Here is a 19729-nt window from a genome sequence, read left to right on the forward strand (position 1 = left end):
ACTTAATAGAACTGTTAAGTGGAGTAGTCTGCTAGAATAAAATGTCAGGCCTGCCACAGGTAAGTGTTCACTTGACCTTGTAGAGTACTTACTTGTTCAGTAAACAACTCTAAAATAACTACCTTAAAAAACCCAACTTACTTAGCAGGAGACTCTCCATAAATAGTGTAACAAATACCATTCTTTAAAAGGAGGGGCAGGCACTTAATTAAAAATTTCTGTAGCATCTTGGGTAACACCACAAGCCATGTAATTGGTCATCTGTAATTTCATTTTTTCAGTAGTTGTGAACATTTTAAGTATGCATGAGTAAAAACCCCCATACCCATCTGGTATGTGATTAGTTTCAAAAGGCGAGTTGGATTTTTAGATGTTCTTTTGTTACCATGCTGCAAACATTCCCAATTCTTTCATTCTTGTTTTATGTTAAGTCACGTGTTTAAATTAGTGAAATTTTTGAAAGTTGTGATGGAAATAATTTGACTTTTTTCCCCAAATGAATATGGCTTGGTCTGTCTGCCATAATGTAACAGGACAGGGTGCAATTGCTGGCCTGTAGGCAGGCTTGTTACCTGGTGGGCAGTGCCGGTTCACACAAAGTCAGGTATTTCTGTTCCTTTATTCTGGTTTGTGCGAGGTAGGGAGCTAGGGGGTAAAGCACAAACGCCTAGCTCACATATTTGTCAAATCTTTACACTATACAGTTCAGCAAGCAAAGCCACCAGCCTTCATTGGTTAAGTTAAATAATTTCTTCATTACTTAATACGCAGTGTCCTGTTTGTCAAGTGATTATGTCTCTCCTCGTGTTAATTAGTTTGCATGCTCAGTCTCAACTTTATGGATGGGGGATTTTTTTCATCAGTGGTCAATGAGGCAGTCGCGATCTCCTCTTGCTGGAATTGCCTTTCCCCTAGTTTTTGCTGAGCTCATTCCTTATGTTGAACTTCCACTCACCTCATCTGTCTTGTGGGGGTGCTTTCTTTTGAAGTTATTCTTTTGGACAGAGGATTTATCAGTTCTCAACGAAGTGCTTAGCAGGACATACAGAAATACTTCTCTTGAATTAACCATCAACTCATTAGTTTCTGTTGTCTTCAAGTCAAACTTCTAACAGTACATTTGATCTTATTAATCATTCCCTTAATCATTTGATTTCATAAATAGCACAGTGAGCTATGGTTTTAACTCCTATTTTTATTGTGTGATTGAAAAAATAAAAACAACCAGGAGACTTGGGTGTAAGGCTAGAGAAGGGTGTTAGGGTAGTGAGTTGCTTAGTCAATGTTTCAGGTGTAATGTGGAATAACGCTAATAGGAATCACGACTAAGAACATAAGGCTGTTGACCTGTGACATTTTTGAACAGAGCGGCTGATAAAAGGCTTTTCCTTTGGACAAAATCAAAGCTTTGGGTGTGAAAAAATAAAGAAGCAATGTCTTTCTGTAGAATAGGCTGAGGACACTGGTTTTGGCCATGAAGGACAGGTTGCTTTCTGTGTTCTAGACACTCTTAGGACTTTAGTATGGAGAGGAAAACTGACTGCTTAGAGGAAAAAACATGGCCTGGTTATGGTTAGACAGCTGTTTACAGAAAAGTAAGCAACTGAAAACTTACTAGTGAAGCTTGCTTATTAGTCTGTGGGAGTAACCCTTTTAATCTTGTCAGTTTACTTCTTGTGTCTGACACTTGAAACATGTTAAGTGTCTCTGCAGCTAACTTTTTTTTTTTTTTGTAATCTGAATGTTTAAGATCTTGTGCCTTTGAAAATTAGAGTTTGGAAACCTTGCCTTTTAAGTGATTTCTCATTCAGAGCTTGACCTTATTGCCTGTTCAGTCTGTCCAACCATAGGAAGTCGGATGCTGATGTACTTTAAAGTCAGCATTTTAGTAATGCATAGTGTGATGTCTTACAGTGGATGTATGCTATGGCACAACTGAGATGACCTAGAGATCTTTCAGGTAATATCCCACAGTTTACCTGGTATTTGGACAGAGGATGAGATAAAACATTTCTTCTCTTCCAGCATGCATTACTTTGAATGTAGTATTCCTTCTTGTATGGACTGGTTTTATGTTTCATGTTACACAGAGAAAACTAGAAAAAAAATCTTAATTCAGGTGATTATTAAAATAAATATTTTATATTTATTTTATATTATTTATTTTATATTATTTTATATTAAAATAAAAAATAAAAAAGCCTAAGTAAAAAAATACTTAGGCTACAGGAAGCAGATTGATATAAAGACAATGCCGTTTTACAAAGAATTTGAGATGCACTTCAAGGCATTATATCTGAGCATTTTCTGTAAAGTAAAAAAGACTTCTCTAGGATAGACCAGTATAAGGCCTTCTTTAGATGCTTTACTAGTCCTATCTAATTCTTAGCTGCCTTGTACCTAGAATACCTAAGAAAGTGATTTTGCTTGTTTTTTACTCTTTGGCGAATTGCCACTGACAGTGTTGCATTTGTTTTCCTTAAGCATTTAAAGCAGTTTGGCTATAAGTAGTGACAAGCCTGACAGAAGCCGCCTGACTGTGCTGGTTGCACTTGAAGGGAGAGTTGTTTGAAGTGCAGACTAGTGCATTTGAAGACATCTCCAATTTAAGCTCAAGCTGTTAGGACAGCATTCTTAAACAATGACTGAAGGCTGTTGCCAACAGACTTGGAATAAAGAGGATAGTATGGATATTATGCAGTGAGACCTAAGCACCTTATCAGACTGCAGGTAAGTAATTTAATTTTACCTGAAGAGTAGAATAAACATAACATATGTGAAGGGAATTCGGGGGGGGGGAAATCAAGCTGTGCAAAGAGAGAGAGGAACAGATCACATGATAGCTCAGTAACCAGAGATTGCTTTCATATCTGCTGTTGTGTTCCTGAAAGATGTGGGGGAAACGTGAAGGTGGGGTATAGACAAGAATGTGGGAACTTCAAGGATGCGCTCAGAGGAGAGAGAGCTAGGACAGGATGAAACGATCATAAATGGAATAGCTGAGATGTTCTTCCTGGAAACATTCCTTAAAGCTTGTGGTCAGTATCTTGAAGGATTCATATTCTGAAGGACTTTCACGATATCTTGGACTTTGTCTGAAGCATAGGTAATGCCTGCAGGAAGAGTAGTGGTGCACTAGCAAGATGGCAGATAAATTCCTTGCCCTCGATAAGACATTTTGCCACCTGAAAAGTTGAGCAAGGTATTCCTGCACCAAGGTGATCTTCCTGCCTTTACAGATGGCCTGTGTAGGTACAGACAAGGCATAAAAACATCTTTTGGCTTATTCTTTTGGCACTTATCTCTGTATATTGTGTTGTAAGGGTCTGTCCTTAGTTTCCACTATTTGTCTTGGGACTGGAGTGTTCCTGTTGCTTGTGAGGATACAGTTGATCCCTTTGGAAACACTTTCTTAATCTCTTGAGCTTGACAGTCCTAAAGCAAAAGCCTTCAAAATACTTCCTTTATAAGGTATCCATGCCAAAAAGGATTTTGGAGTGATTATAATCCAACCTTGTGCCTGTCTAAAGAGACTGTAGAGCAGTTGTTGCCAGCTCAGAAGCAAAGGAATTTTGTGAGCTGTGATGTTGTGCTAAACAAGTTTGTGGTAATTCAGGAAGAAAGATGGTAAGAAACATCGGCTGTTGCAGACTTATTTTGGGTTGACATTTACTCATTTCACCTAGAGATTTGGAACCTGTATTACTGCCAGAAGCTATTCTACTTGGTATGTATCACGTGCGGTAATGCTGAGCTGACTTGCCTACAGCCTTATCCAGTGATGCTGGGGTACAGGACATGATAAAGCCTCAGGCATTTTGGCAGGTCAGGTGGTACATGGCTGTCATAGCGCTATTACGTGTCATGCCGTGGGCACAAGTCTCAAGTCAGACTTTAAGTTACTGGATTCAAAAGTAATAAAAATGACATTCTGCCAGAAAACCTGTTTTGTGTGATGAAGTTCTACTGGCAAGAACACCCTCCCAACTTTATCAGCATAGATGGAATTAAGTAATTGGCTCCAGGAAACTTGGAATTAGCTGCAATAATCTCTGCTGGGTTTGAGCTTTCTTAAAGTACTCTGTAATTTACCTGAAGCAATTTTTGGTAGAAGGCCAAGCCATAAAATTGAGTGCTCAGCAGGCCAGCAATTAGTTTGTTGGCTCTGACACAGACCCTGCAGGTCTGTTATGTGCAGCTTGACTGAGTAGGCTGGCAGCAGTATGTGACAAGGCCGGTCACCGGGGGGTTCCTAGTGCTGAAGCTTTGTGTGCTGTGATGACTGCTGTGGGCATGGGTGGGATTCTTACACATGTTCCAGCTCAAGTCCTGACGGCAACTGTCAGACCAGGTTCCTGGTGTTCTGGGCATGGTGCATGTTTTGATGGGTGGTAAAGGACACCAGGAATGCAGGGTGAACCCCGTTACTGTCTCTGGGTTGAGGCACTTGCTAGTAATGCTGAGGGAGCATTCTTCCAGAGTTCATCAAGAACACCCACCGCAGGCTGACTCTGGACTCTGCCATTGCTTTCTAAGGACATGTATTTCTACTTAACTTTTTTCAGATGTGTAAACAATCTTAAAGGTATATCTCCTGCTAAAACGTTCTGATACATTACACTTGTGTAGAATCTGGTTGCGGTTGGGTACAGTCTCAGTACAGAGGCTTTTGGAGCACAGTGAGCTGCTAATTAATGAGACAGGGTGGTCTTACTCAAGATGCTACCTCAAATACTAACAGGGAAGGTGTTTTTAGGAAAGAATCCATCATTTGCTTGCCTGCGGGGAAGATGTACTTGTGTGGGTTCTCTTGGGCATCTGTCACTAAGAGCATGAACTTGCTTGAGAAACAAGTGGATGATTATAATTTCAAATCTGTAGTCACATTAATGACCCCCAGGAGCGAGTCAAATCTTCCATTCAGTTGATACACCTAGTTTTAAAATAAGTGGTTGTAAATTGAGGTAAAGATTGCTCTGCTGCTTTCTTGTGGTTTGTCTCTGTTGCTAATGAAGACACCAATGTCTTGTGCTTCAGGAGGTGGATATTCAGCAGTGCCTATGGTAGTTGAAATTCACTGGGTAATTTTGGGCCTTGGATATAATTTTTCTGTAGACCTGCATTTGCTCTATGTAAATTGATTGAGGACTGTAGGACTTCATCAGTTAGGTTTATTTTGTGCTAGTTAACAAAAGATAATTACAGAGACAGTCTTCAGTGTTAAGTAGCTAAGGACTTTTGCATACATGGAGTTTTACCTAAAGTAGCTCTGCCCCGTGAAACAAAGCTAGGTCCTTAGAGGGGATTTCTGGCCTGAAGGTGCACAAGCCAATTGTGATGGGGTATAGGTGTGCTTACAAAAGCTTCAATACTAGTACTGTCATAAAGGAAAACTCTTTTTCTGCATGTCAAATCCAGTCACATGTAACTGGGTTGGAAGGTCCATTCACTGGAATTCTTAGGATTTGTTAAGAAAACCAAGCACATCTCCAGTCAATGGAATTTCTGATGTTTTTAAGACAAGACAGTAATAATTAAATGTGTTGCTGCTGTCATTTGTAGTTTTGTGGTGCATGAGCTGTCTGCTCTTCTAGCTTGAAAATCCTAAACTGGAAGTTCTCAATTTAGCTGTATTACCTGCTGGAGTGAGTCTAGCTACAGCATGTTGAAGTAAGTTTGAAAGTCTAATCCTTTACAGCATCCAGCCTATTACAATCCACTGTGTGTAGCTGATGAGGTTTACTTTTTAGGTATCAATTTAGACATCTCTTGCTGTCTTACCACAATTAGTTCAACCTCACATGAAGTACTACTGCAGAAAACTGCTTCTAGTTAAGAGACTAATAATTCTGTAAAGGATACAAGCTTAAATGTAAGTGAAATGCTGCTGTTAGGCACTTCTTTTAATAGTCTCCGAGTCTGTAAATTGTTGCCTAGGCTGTCTGCATCCAGGTCTAGGTACTGAGGTGTTCTCAAGATGCTGTGTGAGGTGTTATATCCACATGGAGGGAAGAGTAAGTTTTGAACCTTAAAGTAATGTTTTTATGATATGATCCTGTTCCAAAGCAGCCTGCTTGGCTGACTGTTTACAGGATTGATGGGATTATGTGGAACAAGATGCACCTTGGTTAACATTGGGTAGCATTTATACTGGGGCAAAGTAGGACTGTGTTCATTTAGGTAACTTGTGACTACTCTGGAAGAGTGGCTTGGACTTAGAGCTGCTTGGAAATACGTGATGGGTCTAGAATAGAAAAGGGAGCTGCCCTTTCTTCAAGGTTAAAACAGTAGAAAAACTACTTTGCTTTTTTTCAGCCTGCTCCTGAAATGTGAGAGTTTGGTGACCTGCTGGCACTTGATTTTTTCAGATGTTGGTTATTACTGTATATGTTGGAGCACCAAGGATTTTTCCACTGTTTTACGTAGGAGCGAGCCACACAGAGCACCTTGGTTTATTTGCAGATCTCTGAAGATGCTATACTGCAGAATGCATATTCTTTGGGTGGTTGTCTGTGCAATGAGTTTGTGGTTGTCTTTCTACTGTGAGAGAAATACCATGTCAACTGTAAAAATCTGAACTAAATTCCTCCAAATTCCTTTGTGATAAGAAAAATACTCTCCTTCATGACCAGAAACATTTTTTGTGATAGTTGTTTACCAGTAAGTCTCTAACTTGCAGGTTCCCTATTAATTCTTAGCTGGAATTTTAATTCAAGTCCAGACTAAAAGAAGTCTGAGATTATCTTGGTTTTGGAGCTAGTATTCAAACTCTTACTTCCTATCATCTGCCTCTGAAATGCTAGTAAAGAATATTAACTTGTAATTTGAGGTAATTGGTTTCAGTCTGCTGTAAATGTTTTATTTCCAAGTGGCATGGCTTGAGACCAAGCTGAACAGAAAACTTTTCCTTGACTGTCTACTTAGTTGCAAATGGAAACATACTCTCATGCCTGTGTAGAAAGACAGTGTGATACAGCCTGAATCACACATGAAGTCATGGTCACCAGCCACAAAGATGAAAACATGCTCTAGTTACCTTTTGCAGCCCCACATTTCAGCCCGCAGTGAAATGCGACTTAATATGGGTTTTTAGGTAAAGTACTATTCTTTCTGGAGGGGGTGTACTTATGAAAGTACTTGCTAACAGTTGTTAACAAGACATGGTAATTTGTTATCAGGGTACAATTAGAAAGTCTGGATGATGCAATCTGTCTCCTGTATATAGCAGATTTTGATGCGGCATGTCTCATTTGTCTGCAGGATTATGTTTAAAGTTTTCTGTTGAGCAGAATTATTCTATCCTGGGAGATAGGAGGAGAGACTTGTCTTCCATGCCTCTTGTTCAGATGATATTATACCATTGCTGTTAGCTATTCCTTAGTTGACTGTCAACACCAAAACTCTGCTAATACAAGTTTTGATTTCATTGTGTTCCATTGCTCCAACCTTCCTCCTGCAGAAAGCAGAGCACCAACATGAGATCCACCCCTAGATGTACTTGATTCCATGTCATTCCCTGCCATCTGTGGAGCCCTACACTTTAGGTAGTATCTGTAAAACCATGCTGGTGAGCAGGCCAGCTGATATTATTTTTTTCTAATTGCTGTTTGGCTTGGCAATGTTTTAGATACTCAAATATGTTAGGCCTTTATCTTCTCAATATAGGGCTGGCAACTGTCTTCTAGTCTGTGCAGTGCTCTGGGCTGTAGTGGGGTTTCAGAGTCAGCTAGGAGCATAATGATACTAGGTTTTTTGGTGGTTTTTGTTTGTGGAGTGTCACTGAGGAAACTTTTTTTCAGTGAGGAAGATCCTTTATTTCAGTAGCATCACTAACTTACCAAAGTGATCCTTTCTTGTGGAATAATAATCCTATTATTTCTGAAAAGTATAGCAGCACAATAAGTGCATCCCAGTCTATTCCACAACCACTTATTTCCTTCAGTAACAGGAAGAAGCATATGCTTAATATAACACAGCAGCTTAGTTTATTCGGAAACATGTTTAACTTTGCTGAAGAGATTCAGTAGGCCTAGGGGAAGGTACAAGAGAACCATTTGCTGGTAGAATTGGTGATTAGTACAAATAGCACTTCAGCACTTCTGTTTTTCTCAGTAGACCAAGACCCTTCCCTGAATATAGCTGTGTTTACCAGTTCAAAGAGGAAACAGTGTGTCAAATCCACCTTAAATTTTCTTCTTGTTCTGATGCCTTGCCTTCTTTCTGAAGTGATAAACAGCCAGGATTTCCGGAAGAGATTTTCGGGTGCTTCAGTCAATCGATGCCTCTCTTTGCAGACAGTAACAGATATCTGAAAAACAGCTCTGAAGTGATGCCAGTTACTTGATGTAGATGCCTAAAGATACTTGTCTGATATTTTCTGCAGACTTTACATATGGGTCTTCCATAATGTGCTATGTTCATAGGATCATGAAGGTTAAAGCCCCTCATTATTCTTAGGACTACTTAGTGGTTTAGTATAATTTTTAAAAATAAGGACCAAGATTTTAGCACACTTAATTCTTTCCTAAGTTTAATTACAATCATTGTTTGAAGTAAGCCATTAGGGCTCTGCTGTGTTCTGGGTGGTTAGGGCTCTGCTGCGTTCTGGGTGGATAACACTGTAAGCCAGTGCTGAACACAGTTGAGAACCTGACCTCACAGGCTATAAAAAAAAAAAAAAAAAAAAAAAACCAAAAAAAAAAACAAAACCAAAAAAACCCCCACCAAACAAAAAACCCAACAACAACAACAAAAAAAAAACCCTAAAAACACCAAAACACCCAGGATTGTATCAAGAAGCAGCATCACTGATCCCCTTCTAAAGGAACCACTGGTCCACTGCAGGCAAGCTGTTCAAACCCACCCAAATAAAAGCAGAGCTGAAGCATATATTAATTAAAACCAAAACAAACTCACACAAAGAAAACATTTCAGCTGAGCCAAGCTAGAACTCCTGAAAATGAAGTTCACTCTCATTAATACTGCTGTAGTTCAAGTCCTTTTGGGGCACTGGCTACCAGTGCTAACTATATGAATATTACATATTCATACTTCTGTTTTCATTTTAATTAAACAAGGGGGCTCTGTAGCCTAGTCATGAGTGTTGCATCCCAGAAATGTCTAGCTCCATTTCCTGTTAATGATTTTTTTTTGTACAAACCTACACTCCACTGATTTCACTTTTCTTCCTGAGGGACTACAGATTCTGTGCAGCACATGGGGATCACCCCAATCATCAGCATAGCCTGGTTTAAACTCTAACATGTGTGAGTGACCTCTTGCCTTACAAAAACTGCATGCAAAGTCCTCCTTCAAGACCCTTCTTACAGCATTTGTAATACTTGGTTGTCACAGTTGATGCCTCCTAAGGCTTTAAGTTGGTGCTTCACTACTTTAACTTCCATTTGCCTTTGTTAATGGCACTGAACATCTGCCTTTTGTCCTAAGATGCTGGTAATTCCTGATGTCTTAATTGGGTTCCAGCACATTAAAGAGGCTGTTGAATTTTACAGAAGCCAGTGAATATTTCTTCCCCTCCAGTGTGTATTCTTGCCTTAACAGCAGTTTTCCCCATTACTCTTTATGTATACAGGTGCTATACAGAGTCCAACCCGTAACAGATACAGTAGATACTAACAGCTACAGAGCTTAATGTGATGTTGCATGTATCAACAAGGATGCAACAACTATATGTGACTCTTCAGCCTTTCAGTATGTCTTGTCCTCTTTCCTGCATCTTTGGTCAAAGTAATTAAAGTGCTTTACGTCCAGTGGAAACATTTTGTGGTTTTTCCTCCTTGATCCTTAAACCTTAAGGAATTTAGAGATGTAGGTTCTCTATCTCAAGTGAGTCTGCGATGTTGAAACAAATTACTCTGGAAATGCAAATGTCCTTAATCAAATCAGTCTGATGCTAGGGGTTAGGTTTTACTTGTTCAAGAATAGTCTTGAGTTACTTTAGATGATTTTACTGTCTCCTTGAACCTTGATAAGATACTTCAGAAAAAAATATTAGTTTATCCTTTTAGGGTAACTGCTGTTATTTTTTTCTCTTTTCCTGTAACTGTGGCTTCTTCGTATATAAGTGTACACTTCACTTAGCTGGCTTCACAAAATGGAGGTTCCTCCTGCAAAACTATTTTAGGAACTTTTTGCTGTTTGTTATTTCTAAGCCTGAGATTTTCACATTGGATCCATATACGTTTATCTTACTATTTACACCTATCACAGTACATTTATATGGAATACCATCACACAGACAAACCAGCTACTGACAGCTAATATAAAGATATTAGATTCCACAAGGCTTAATCTGCATAGAGACCAGAAACACATCTAATTGTGAAACACAGATAAGTCCTTCTGTATTTCCCTTAATTTTAAACCCATTTTTTGTAGAATGTGATCTTCCCACCACAAATACCTACTTGTGTATTTGTATAGTTATCTTGTGGTCAATTTGTGTTGGGTAGCTAGTACCTTCCTGTGTTTAATAATTTATATATTTATGGTAATGAAATGCACAATTATTAGTTTTAAGCATAGTTTAAATATTAAATTTTGTTTGTCTTCCACTCTCCTCCCAGCAATCTACCGGTGATACATAATCTCATACTACGTGTAATTTCTAATAGTGGGCAAAACTCTCTAGGGGAGTATTTCTGACCCCCTGCGAGGTGGAGATCTAAAAGAGAAATGACACTACTTTGGACTACATCATCTATTTGCAGATTACTGTAGTTGTGCTTGCTAAAGCTTTACCAGAGACTTATTTTCCCTGGTGCAAGCAATATTCATTTGACTTGAATAATTCGGAAATCATGTGGGATATAAAAATCTATCTCTATTTGCAGCATCCTTGTCACTGATCCTCATTCTTTAGAGAGAATTTGAAGTGAAACTCCACAGCAAAGTAGTTTAACATCACACTAGTTTTGGTAAGTATTTTGTATGCAACATCAGTTATCATAAAGTTGCTTCATCTATCAGTTGCGCTATGTACAGCATTGCTACTTGTGGCTTTTGTTTTGAAAAGTAGCCAAAATGGGATATTTCAGCAATTTTTGAGTGCTGTTTGTTAAAGGGGAAAAGTGTACAACAGATTCTTACAAAGTGACAGCCTATTAAAATTGCTGGTTTTTATACCTTACTAGATGAAATATACCCTCTATTCATTCACCTTTATCACTGGGGTGTTTGTTGACTCTACGACAGATCTTTTCTGGTCACTGGACAGCCACTATATAGATTTCTTTTTTGGTTTTAGGCATGCGTGTTGAGTGATCCATGCAACAGTGAAGAACCTGCCATTGTACATTCCATATATTACTGTTGTACCAGTTGCTCTTGATTCTGTTAGCAGGATGCTGTTAGTTCCCCTCACTCTACATTTTCATTCAATGAAAACATTTGAAAAGACAAACGCGGTAGAGAGCCCAGAGCTACATGATGTTGCATTGTGCGGCCCCACAACAATCTTTAATAATAGCCAATCCTGCTTTGGCAATGGTGGGCTTGCTTGGAGGAGGCTCTGCCTTCTTTTCTGCTGGGCTGCCTGCAATGTTCAAAACAAGACACCATTAAAACTAAGAGCTGGTCAAACTATTTCTTCCTACTTCTGTAAGCCTTCCTCCCCCATACCCCCCTGCCCCGACTTTTCACTCATGTTTGGACAACACATATAACCAAGTTAGTATGTGGATCCAGGCTGCTCAGGAATTTTATCTCTTCAAGGGAGAGAGTTAAGAGGGCCTAAAGCATCCAGACTTCTCAATGGAAGGGTAAACTTCTTGCATCTTGTTCAATCCAGGTATCCCTGTTCACAGCCCTAGGGTCAGATAACAGGCCTTCCACAGAAAGTCATTATACTGTGTTTAAACCCCAGCAACGAAGGAGCTGAAGAACAAAAATATTGCCAGAGTTTCTCTCTTCAACTTGGATGTTGTAACAGGAGAACAAGATAAAGACAGGTTTTAAATTTTCAGGGTGAAAAGAATCTTTTTATCTTTATCATTGCATTTAAAAGCAATGAAATGAAGTAAACTAACAAGGGAGATGAGTCATGCTCCCTGTGACTAAAAGGGTATAAATAATTAGTGATGCATCTTAATGTCTCTATTAACCTTGTACTTGAACTCCACAGTCATTCCATATCCCTCTAGAAACTCTCTGGCAAGATCTTGATCTGTGCAAAATGGCAGTATTTGGATACAAACCTCTTCAGCTGGTGGACCAAATTCGGTTTCTAAGAAGGGCACCACTCTCACTTGACCAGCTCCATGCCTAAGAGCTCAGTTTGAGCTGGGTCAAAAATCAATCTGTTAACTTTTAGAGCTCATGCTGTAACTTGTATTTGAAAGCTGCAGATAAAAGATTACAAAGGATCATGTAATGTGTGTAGTTTCTGAGAAATTAGTGTGTCTATAAGTTATTTGAGTTGAGGTGATCAAAAAGTCTATTTAGGCTGGTAAGATGTAAGAAATTTGTGGTAGCTGTGGAAGTTTGCAGTCTTTTCTCTAGTTTCCCTCTTGGCTGAAGCGTAACAGGCAAATTTTGCTTCAGATATCATGTATTCAAGTATACTTTGCATATATGAAACATACAAAGCAGTTCTGAAGTGGCAATACATGACTTGGATTCAGTTTTAAGGGGCAATTGGGCATCTGAATTTTAAATGGTGAGCAGCTGCTGACACACTATCTTGTTTCAGGGTGATCTAGCTACATGAACCTAGCTTTTGGCAGAGGCTGGCCCAGCATGGCCTTTGAAAATACTGTTTTGTCTAGTTGTCTGAAGTTTTTCCTATTATTCTTGTTTTTCTTAATGTTTGGGAACTCACTGGTAGGAGATTGCGTTGCTTTGTCTAAGGGTTTTAACTTGGTGCGAAGGAATTCAGCCATCTCTTTGTCTTCTTCTTTCTCTCTGGTGGGGAAAAAAAGGAGAATAAATCTGTTACAGAAAAAACAGTGTCTTCACTGTAAATGGGACGGTAAAAGCTAAAGTAGCTGGATCAAATCACTAGTAAACAATTCACTGGTTTGCTTCTTAATAAGCAGAAAAACTACGTGGTTTTAAAGAAAACAAAATGTTTGCCTAAATGAAAACTTTAACTAACTTGAATTGAGAGAGAATTTTCCCCAAGGTTCTTTACTTGTCTGTGATAGTGTTGGATTCATTATATTCCCTAGTTAGTGGATTTTAAACCATAATGTTTCACGTATTTTAAATTGGCCTCACAAGTGCTTCACAATGCTTCCTCTACAGAGTAAAACTGAGGATACATACTGCTGTGGTTGTACTGTTTATTTTCAAAGGCCCACTTAAACAAAAGATTGGATCGCATGGTTTTCCGCTGTTGGTGTTTACCAAAACGAAGTATATTTCTTTGCCTGAAGATGACAGCATTAGGCCCAAAATAAAAAGATGATGTTGTGTGTCTATTAATTATATTGTCATATTAGTTTCTTAGCTATTTTCTTACTTAAGCATTAACAATGAGCACACTGATTGAATATCTCAGTTTAGAGGAAAAGCAGATTTTATTATCAAGAGTTTTAAAGAAAAGCCTCAGGTTTTACTGCAAATGTGAATTGACACTAATGTATTCGTATCTGCATAGCAGTACATTCTCAGTAGCCTGCATTTAGGCTGATGTATTGTCTGGCTGCTGATGTGGTTTTTGTGATTGGGATATAGCAGTAGCAGTTGAGCACTCTGGATTACACCGCTAGCTCGGGCTTCTTGTCAGCTGCTGCCTCTGGCCAGCTCTCTTTGATCAGCTGCCGGATGCTGGCAAGCTTTCTTCTCCTGTCCTTTGCTGGCTTAGAACTTAAATGTGTTGGAAGAGATATTGTCACTTAGGATAAATGGGTTGATGAGCCTTGAATCTTTACTCTTGAAAGACAGGGAAAGCAATAGCAAAACCTGGACTATCTGTAGGGTGTTGGGTTCTTAGTACAACAGCTGGAAATGAGCTTTTGAGGAAGACCACAAGTTTCTCAGCAACTTTGGGCTAAGGTACCGAGATGAAACCATTCCAAACTCACTTATGTTTTAGGTTAAGTAGACTTGTGTTAGTGATCGCATTCTTTTTTTTTTTTTTTTTTAAACCCCAACCACATTAATAATTTAAAAAAGGCAGATTTTCATGTCTACAAACATGCCCCTTGTAGAATTCCATTTCATGACTATCTCCTGTGCCAAGAGGCTCCTCTGGTAGCAGCAAAAATCCTTCTCTTATTAATGGTAAATGCCCAGACACATTCTGGTAGGAAAGTAAGAGACCAAACCCCACTGTAGTTGTGAGATGACCAAATCATTAGTAAGATATAAAGCCATGGAAGCGCAACAATCTAGTTTTAATGCCTTTCCTATGGAACTGGGAGGAGGCCTTTAACTTTCAAAGGACCGATTCTCTCTCATTAATGTCAGTGTAAAATTTGTCACTCCGGTGTAGCATTAGACTTTTGAAATCTCACAAGTAAGTTCAGTAGCTTTTAGTTCTTACCGTAATCTCTCTACCTCTGCATCATCTACAAGAAAATCTCTTTTTTGTACCAGTCTGTGGATCTTCTGAATCAGTTCATCCTCTTTTTGTTTCTCCATCTTTGTTTTTTCTCTTTCTGGTCAAAAACAAAAAGAGACTATTACTTTGGATTCTGTGGAGTGGGGGCTGGGGTGTGTGTGGAAATTTAAGAATGAATTGCTGATTGAAGTCAGTGGTTCTTCAGACCTGAGTTACCAACCCCCCCAGCAAGTTCTGGTCACTGCCTCTTTTTTCTCTTCCACTTGCTACTGTTGTGTCTGATCAGCTTAATGATCTGGAAACTGGGGCTTGGCAAGCCTGCTTGTAATAATAAACTACTCTGCAAGACACTGCTTTGAATTTTTTGAAGAGTAAGAAAACAGGCCAGGTTGTTTCATTAAAATCGGTGGTACAAACTTCCTTTGACCTCAGAGGAAACAAGACCACAACAAAGGAACTATTTCTCTGTATTTCATGACAGCTTTGGCTGTACAACACTTTATTTCTACTCTAGTAAGGCAGGTGAGCTGCACATCCACACAAATAGCATCAGTTGTAAAATGTGGAAAAATAAATGAAAGTGTTTATTTTCCCTGTGTTTCAAAAGTTTGAGTAATATATGTCCTTGTTAATTGGCCAGTCTGTAATGACTGGGTTGCCTATAAACAACTATTTTTGTGATGTGAAAGATGTACCTGCCACAAACTAAAACTCACAAATGTTAGGGGTTATGGAGCTGTAGTGTAAGGTTATAAAAGTGCAGTTAAGACAGAAATCTTCAAATGCAGCAAGCAGAGATGATCCCAGGCCACGCATTTCCTCAAGAAGCTAAAAATTTTAATTAGCTGAGAAGACACTTTTTATTAAGTAAAGAATTTTGGTTTTCAGCAGTAGAACTGCATTGAGACAACCATAAAATTAAACACAGTAAGAGTTGTAGGAAGAAGTGCAAGCTGCCTGCGGTCTGCATCTGAGCTACGTTATGTCTGCTGATTGAACTCAGATTTTAAACAGCTAAATAAATAATTTGAAAATAATTGTTTAATACAGCTTAGTTTTGGATCATGGGCTTTAGGATGTTTCCTGCTGGAAATTTCTGCAGTAAATCCATTCCTTAGTGAGATAAAAGCACCTTGAATGTATTTTTAAGACAAGATTTACAGAATTTCAATCTCAGAAAGACATACTCCTTAGAGAATTTTAAAGTATGGCCTGTCAGTAGCAAAGGAAATAATTTGTAATATAACAGAAGGCTGCTTTGTCTGAGATGTATTTTCTGTGTTTTATCTCTTAGAAATTCTAAAGGGAGGTGATTACTGACTGCTGTGAAGATTTCAAGGCCTTTACATTGTTACCTATGGAGAATTCCTGTGATTAATAATGAATTTACAGGAGAAAAACAAAAAAGGCATAGAAATTGCTGCTTTTTTTTTTTTTTTTTGGCTTTGCCTCTTGTATCTATGGAGCAAGGGATCTCGTGCTCTCACTACTGAAGGTAGAAGCTACTTTATACTTCCTTTCAATCTGTCTTCTTCCCAGTCTGAAATTCTCTCATGATACCCTTCAGGAAACTGCCTGCCAAATATATGCATCCTGAATTGTGGCAAAATACTGCATACTCTGATCCCATGTCTACTGAAATTGGCTAAACCGTGTCTACGGAAAGTGTTTTTCTAGGTTAGGTGTGTGCTGTGTCTGCACTTAGTTCTGTGTGAATGCCAGCAGCTTCTCTGTCTTCATTAAGACAAAAGTGTTCTTGTTGTGAGTCTGCCAAAAGGTGGTGCTGCTGGAATATAATTGTTTTAAGTTTGCAGAGATTTGCAAAGTGCTAAGGAGAAACTGCTGTCTGTGGTTCTCTGTGTAAGAGTTTTAAAAAGTATTTTCCTGTCACAAAGGTTTTTTAAAAAAAAAAAATCCAGCAAAAAAAAATGAAAACTGATCAACCTTAACTGTATGTTAAAAGTATGAGCAGGAAAGCTGCAAACTAGAAAAGGCAAGACAAGGGGAATTACTCATATATATTTTCTAGGATTCATAATGCATTCCAATACCATTTAAATCAATAATAAAAATAGAATAATAGAAATTAAAAATGTGACCTATAGGTAACTAAGAAGTATAAAGAAAGAACTAGTAAAAAATATGAGTCTACTTTTGTTGGATACAAAGAAAAGTGGGTAAGTTCTTATACAACTAAGAATGTGTGGCTGTAAAGTAGACCATTGTTTCCTGTTTCATGAGTGACCTTCTCTCCCATCTGGGGAGAAAGTTGTCCTTTAAAGTCCCACAATAAAATGTGGGGGGTGGGGAATGAGGGTAAGCAAATGAGAGTCAAAACTCGTCCTTAATAGTTAGGCAGCAGCAAATCATTTCTGAAGCGTGCTAGAGGCCATGCATACCTAGTATAAACGACCCACTGCAGTTGCTGGGTGGTTTCGAGGATTTGTCTGTATTTTATTTTTTTTCTTGAATAGGGTAGGGCTGTTGTGGGTGATCTGAAACAGCAAAGCTGGAGTGAAGCAAAATTCCTCATTTATTTCAGCTGGAGTCTGGAGTCAAGGACTGCAAAACTGCCCACAACCCTGTCCCTCCTTAGAACAGAGAATTAAAGCAAAACACAAAGCAGACTTTTGCCCCCTGCTTTTTGTAGAAACCTGGTTTACTTTATTCTGGTAGTTAGATTTAACTATGGGCGTGATAATGAATTGGCATATCTAGGAAAAAAAAAATCACATTCGCAGTGATAAATCCCTCTCCTCCCTTTTAATTCTGGTATCTCAGCACTCTTGTCTTTTCCACCTGATGATCTCTGTGCTACTTGGTTCCCTTGAGATTGCCAAGAGAGTGCAAGAACTAAGGAATATGCACCTGTCTGAGTGATATTTGTAGAACTGCTGCCAAGGGAACGGTGAAATACAGCATGAAAAGAAATATAGAGACAATTATGTTAAAGATGGGAAGGAAATGGGAAAAAAAAAAAAAAAAAAGATCCAGAGGAGAAAGATGAAACTCAGCCTTGTGGGGGAATCTCTGATTGTTATGGGCAGAGGTGTGCTTCTGACACCATCCCCACCCGTGCATCACCCATGTATTATATTAGTATTGGGCTGGAGATAGGCATTACCTGGGATTGCTACCAAAGCCTGCAGCTCTTTCTTAAGGTTCATAATGTCTTTGCACAGCTGGATATCATCCATCCTGCAGAAACAGAAAAAGTATGGTCAGAGACATGCAAACCATCTTGTGTGACAGGATGGGCAGGTATCATCTGAATATATGGTACTGTCCCTTGCCTGGGTCCTGTGCATCAGTTTGGAATGCAGAAGTTTAACCTTGGGATACTAATTTATTCACCAATTTTAACAGATAGCAAAAGGTATTTAATACTAAATGCCTGTTGAGCCTTTGATTTCTTACTGGGAACTAATTTGTGTGTAGGTCATATCTGTCACTGCAGGTTATTTCAGTTACCTTTTACTTTTTTGAATGTTACCAAACATTCTGGAATGGGCATCTGTATATTTAATGGTCATCAAAAAGACAGGTGTACCACATTGCACATACTGCAGCAACAGTGTTCACTCGGGAAAAGAGCAAGGGTGAGAGTAACAGGGAAGGGGTAGCAGAAGTCGGTAACATTACTTGGCACAGCCAAGACAAGGTTTATATTCTACTACCAACTTGCTTTGTGACCTTATTAATAATTTAGCCCTGACACCAAAGATCTGGAACCTGTCATAATTTGGCATCTATTTTGAGCTCTTGTGCCTTGGGTGAATGCCTTCCATGGTTGATGTGATGCTTCAAATCCTTGATGTGTGCAGAATGTCAAGACACAGAAGACAGCTATAAAAAATAATAATCTAACACTAACAGAAACTGCACCTTCAGTTTTTATTGAAACTGATACCTATCCAGAGAGCTGCTATACTGAATTATTCCTCTGGAAGCTAGTGAACTTCATTGTTAGCTTCCTGGCAAATGTTTTATTTTAGTGTCCCAGCCATACTGACAGCCACGGCTCGGGTGTTGGTTCCGAGGGCTGCATCAAGGCTTCCATTTTGAAGTCACACCCTGAGGAATACACAAAGAGCCTTTGTAATTAATTCTACATTCTTCAACTTGGATGTCACCAACACTATCGTTGCCCACAGATCTCCGAGTCCTTGTTTCATAATCCTGTGCCTGAAGGGTAGATTGCCTGTTGCTCAGCACCTGAAGGTAGCTAAAGTGCTATCAGGACACAGGTTGTCACAGTGATATTTCAGGAGAGGTAAACCTGAGAGATTAGAGTGTGTCTGTATGTGACAGTGAGTGCGTGAAGGATAATGCAGTCAAATTATTTCATTAAGTGAGGAGTGGAAAAAGTAGGTGTTTCTGGCACAAATAAGATTTTAATCACAATCCAAGAGCTTTATTCTCCCTGCTGCCTCTGCGTGGAATGCAGGCCTCTCCAGGGAGCTGTCCTTCAGCTGCTTTGCTCCTGTTGTTAAGACATGTTGATTCTTTTATGATTTGCTGCTTTGGTTAACTCCATCTTGCCTCTTCTACTTTTTGTGCTATGACAGCTGTTCCTATTGCCTTTTTACTTCTCTCTTCCCAAAATATAACAGTGACATGCCTCTGATAATTTTTATTGTTGACCTCTTTTCCCTGTTTCAGAAGCCACTGTTAATTTTGCTGGGGATCTGTTCTCCCCCCATACATCTATCTTGTAAAACTTACTTTTATTGGGAAGATCATCTTGCTAGCTTCAGGGCTAGCCCATGGTTCTGTGTGTGTTTAGGACACTTGGAGGCAGAGACATTTATACCAATGATTATTCTTACTTGGGCTCCCCATATTATTCATGCTGATCACAGGAAAAGCCTGGTTTACTCTTGAGATCCATCATGCTAAATGGTATTGAAATTACTTTTAACAATTAACAATCTTAAACATTATCCCCTCAGGGAAATCAATATTCAAAGTGTGCTGGGATGTGAGCAAGCCTCACAGCTCCTTATCCATTTGATGTTCGTGTAGTTTGGGTGTCGTTAATATATCTGAGGAAAATGATCATAGTTAACAAAGATGACAGTTTCTTGGCAAGAAGTGTTCAATATTGAACTGCTGTGTTCAGATGGTATCTAGGGGCCAGACCCTCAACTAGGAAGAGAACAGTGAGTTTCTACAAAAGAGATTTCCGTGACTTACAGAGAGAAG

General features: G+C 39.0%; 1 protein-coding gene across 1 annotated transcript in view; it reads right to left on the reverse strand.

Annotated features, from left to right (window-relative positions):
- Positions 1-7962: 7962 nt before the first annotated feature.
- The window catches only part of BMERB1 (bMERB domain containing 1), a 54547-nt gene continuing 42780 nt past the window's right edge, over positions 7963-19729 (reverse strand). Inside the window, exons 3-6 of the mRNA XM_037386257.1 lie at positions 17649-17722; positions 14507-14621; positions 12839-12921; positions 7963-11554 (exon numbers count right to left, since the gene is read on the reverse strand). Of these exons, the coding sequence (XP_037242154.1) occupies positions 11442-11554; positions 12839-12921; positions 14507-14621; positions 17649-17722 (385 nt within the window). The 3' untranslated portion in view covers positions 7963-11441. The remainder of the gene's footprint in view (positions 11555-12838; positions 12922-14506; positions 14622-17648; positions 17723-19729) is intronic.

The sequence above is a fragment of the Falco rusticolus genome, chromosome 4, assembly GCF_015220075.1.
Source record: "Falco rusticolus isolate bFalRus1 chromosome 4, bFalRus1.pri, whole genome shotgun sequence".
NCBI lineage: Eukaryota > Metazoa > Chordata > Aves > Falconiformes > Falconidae > Falco > Falco rusticolus.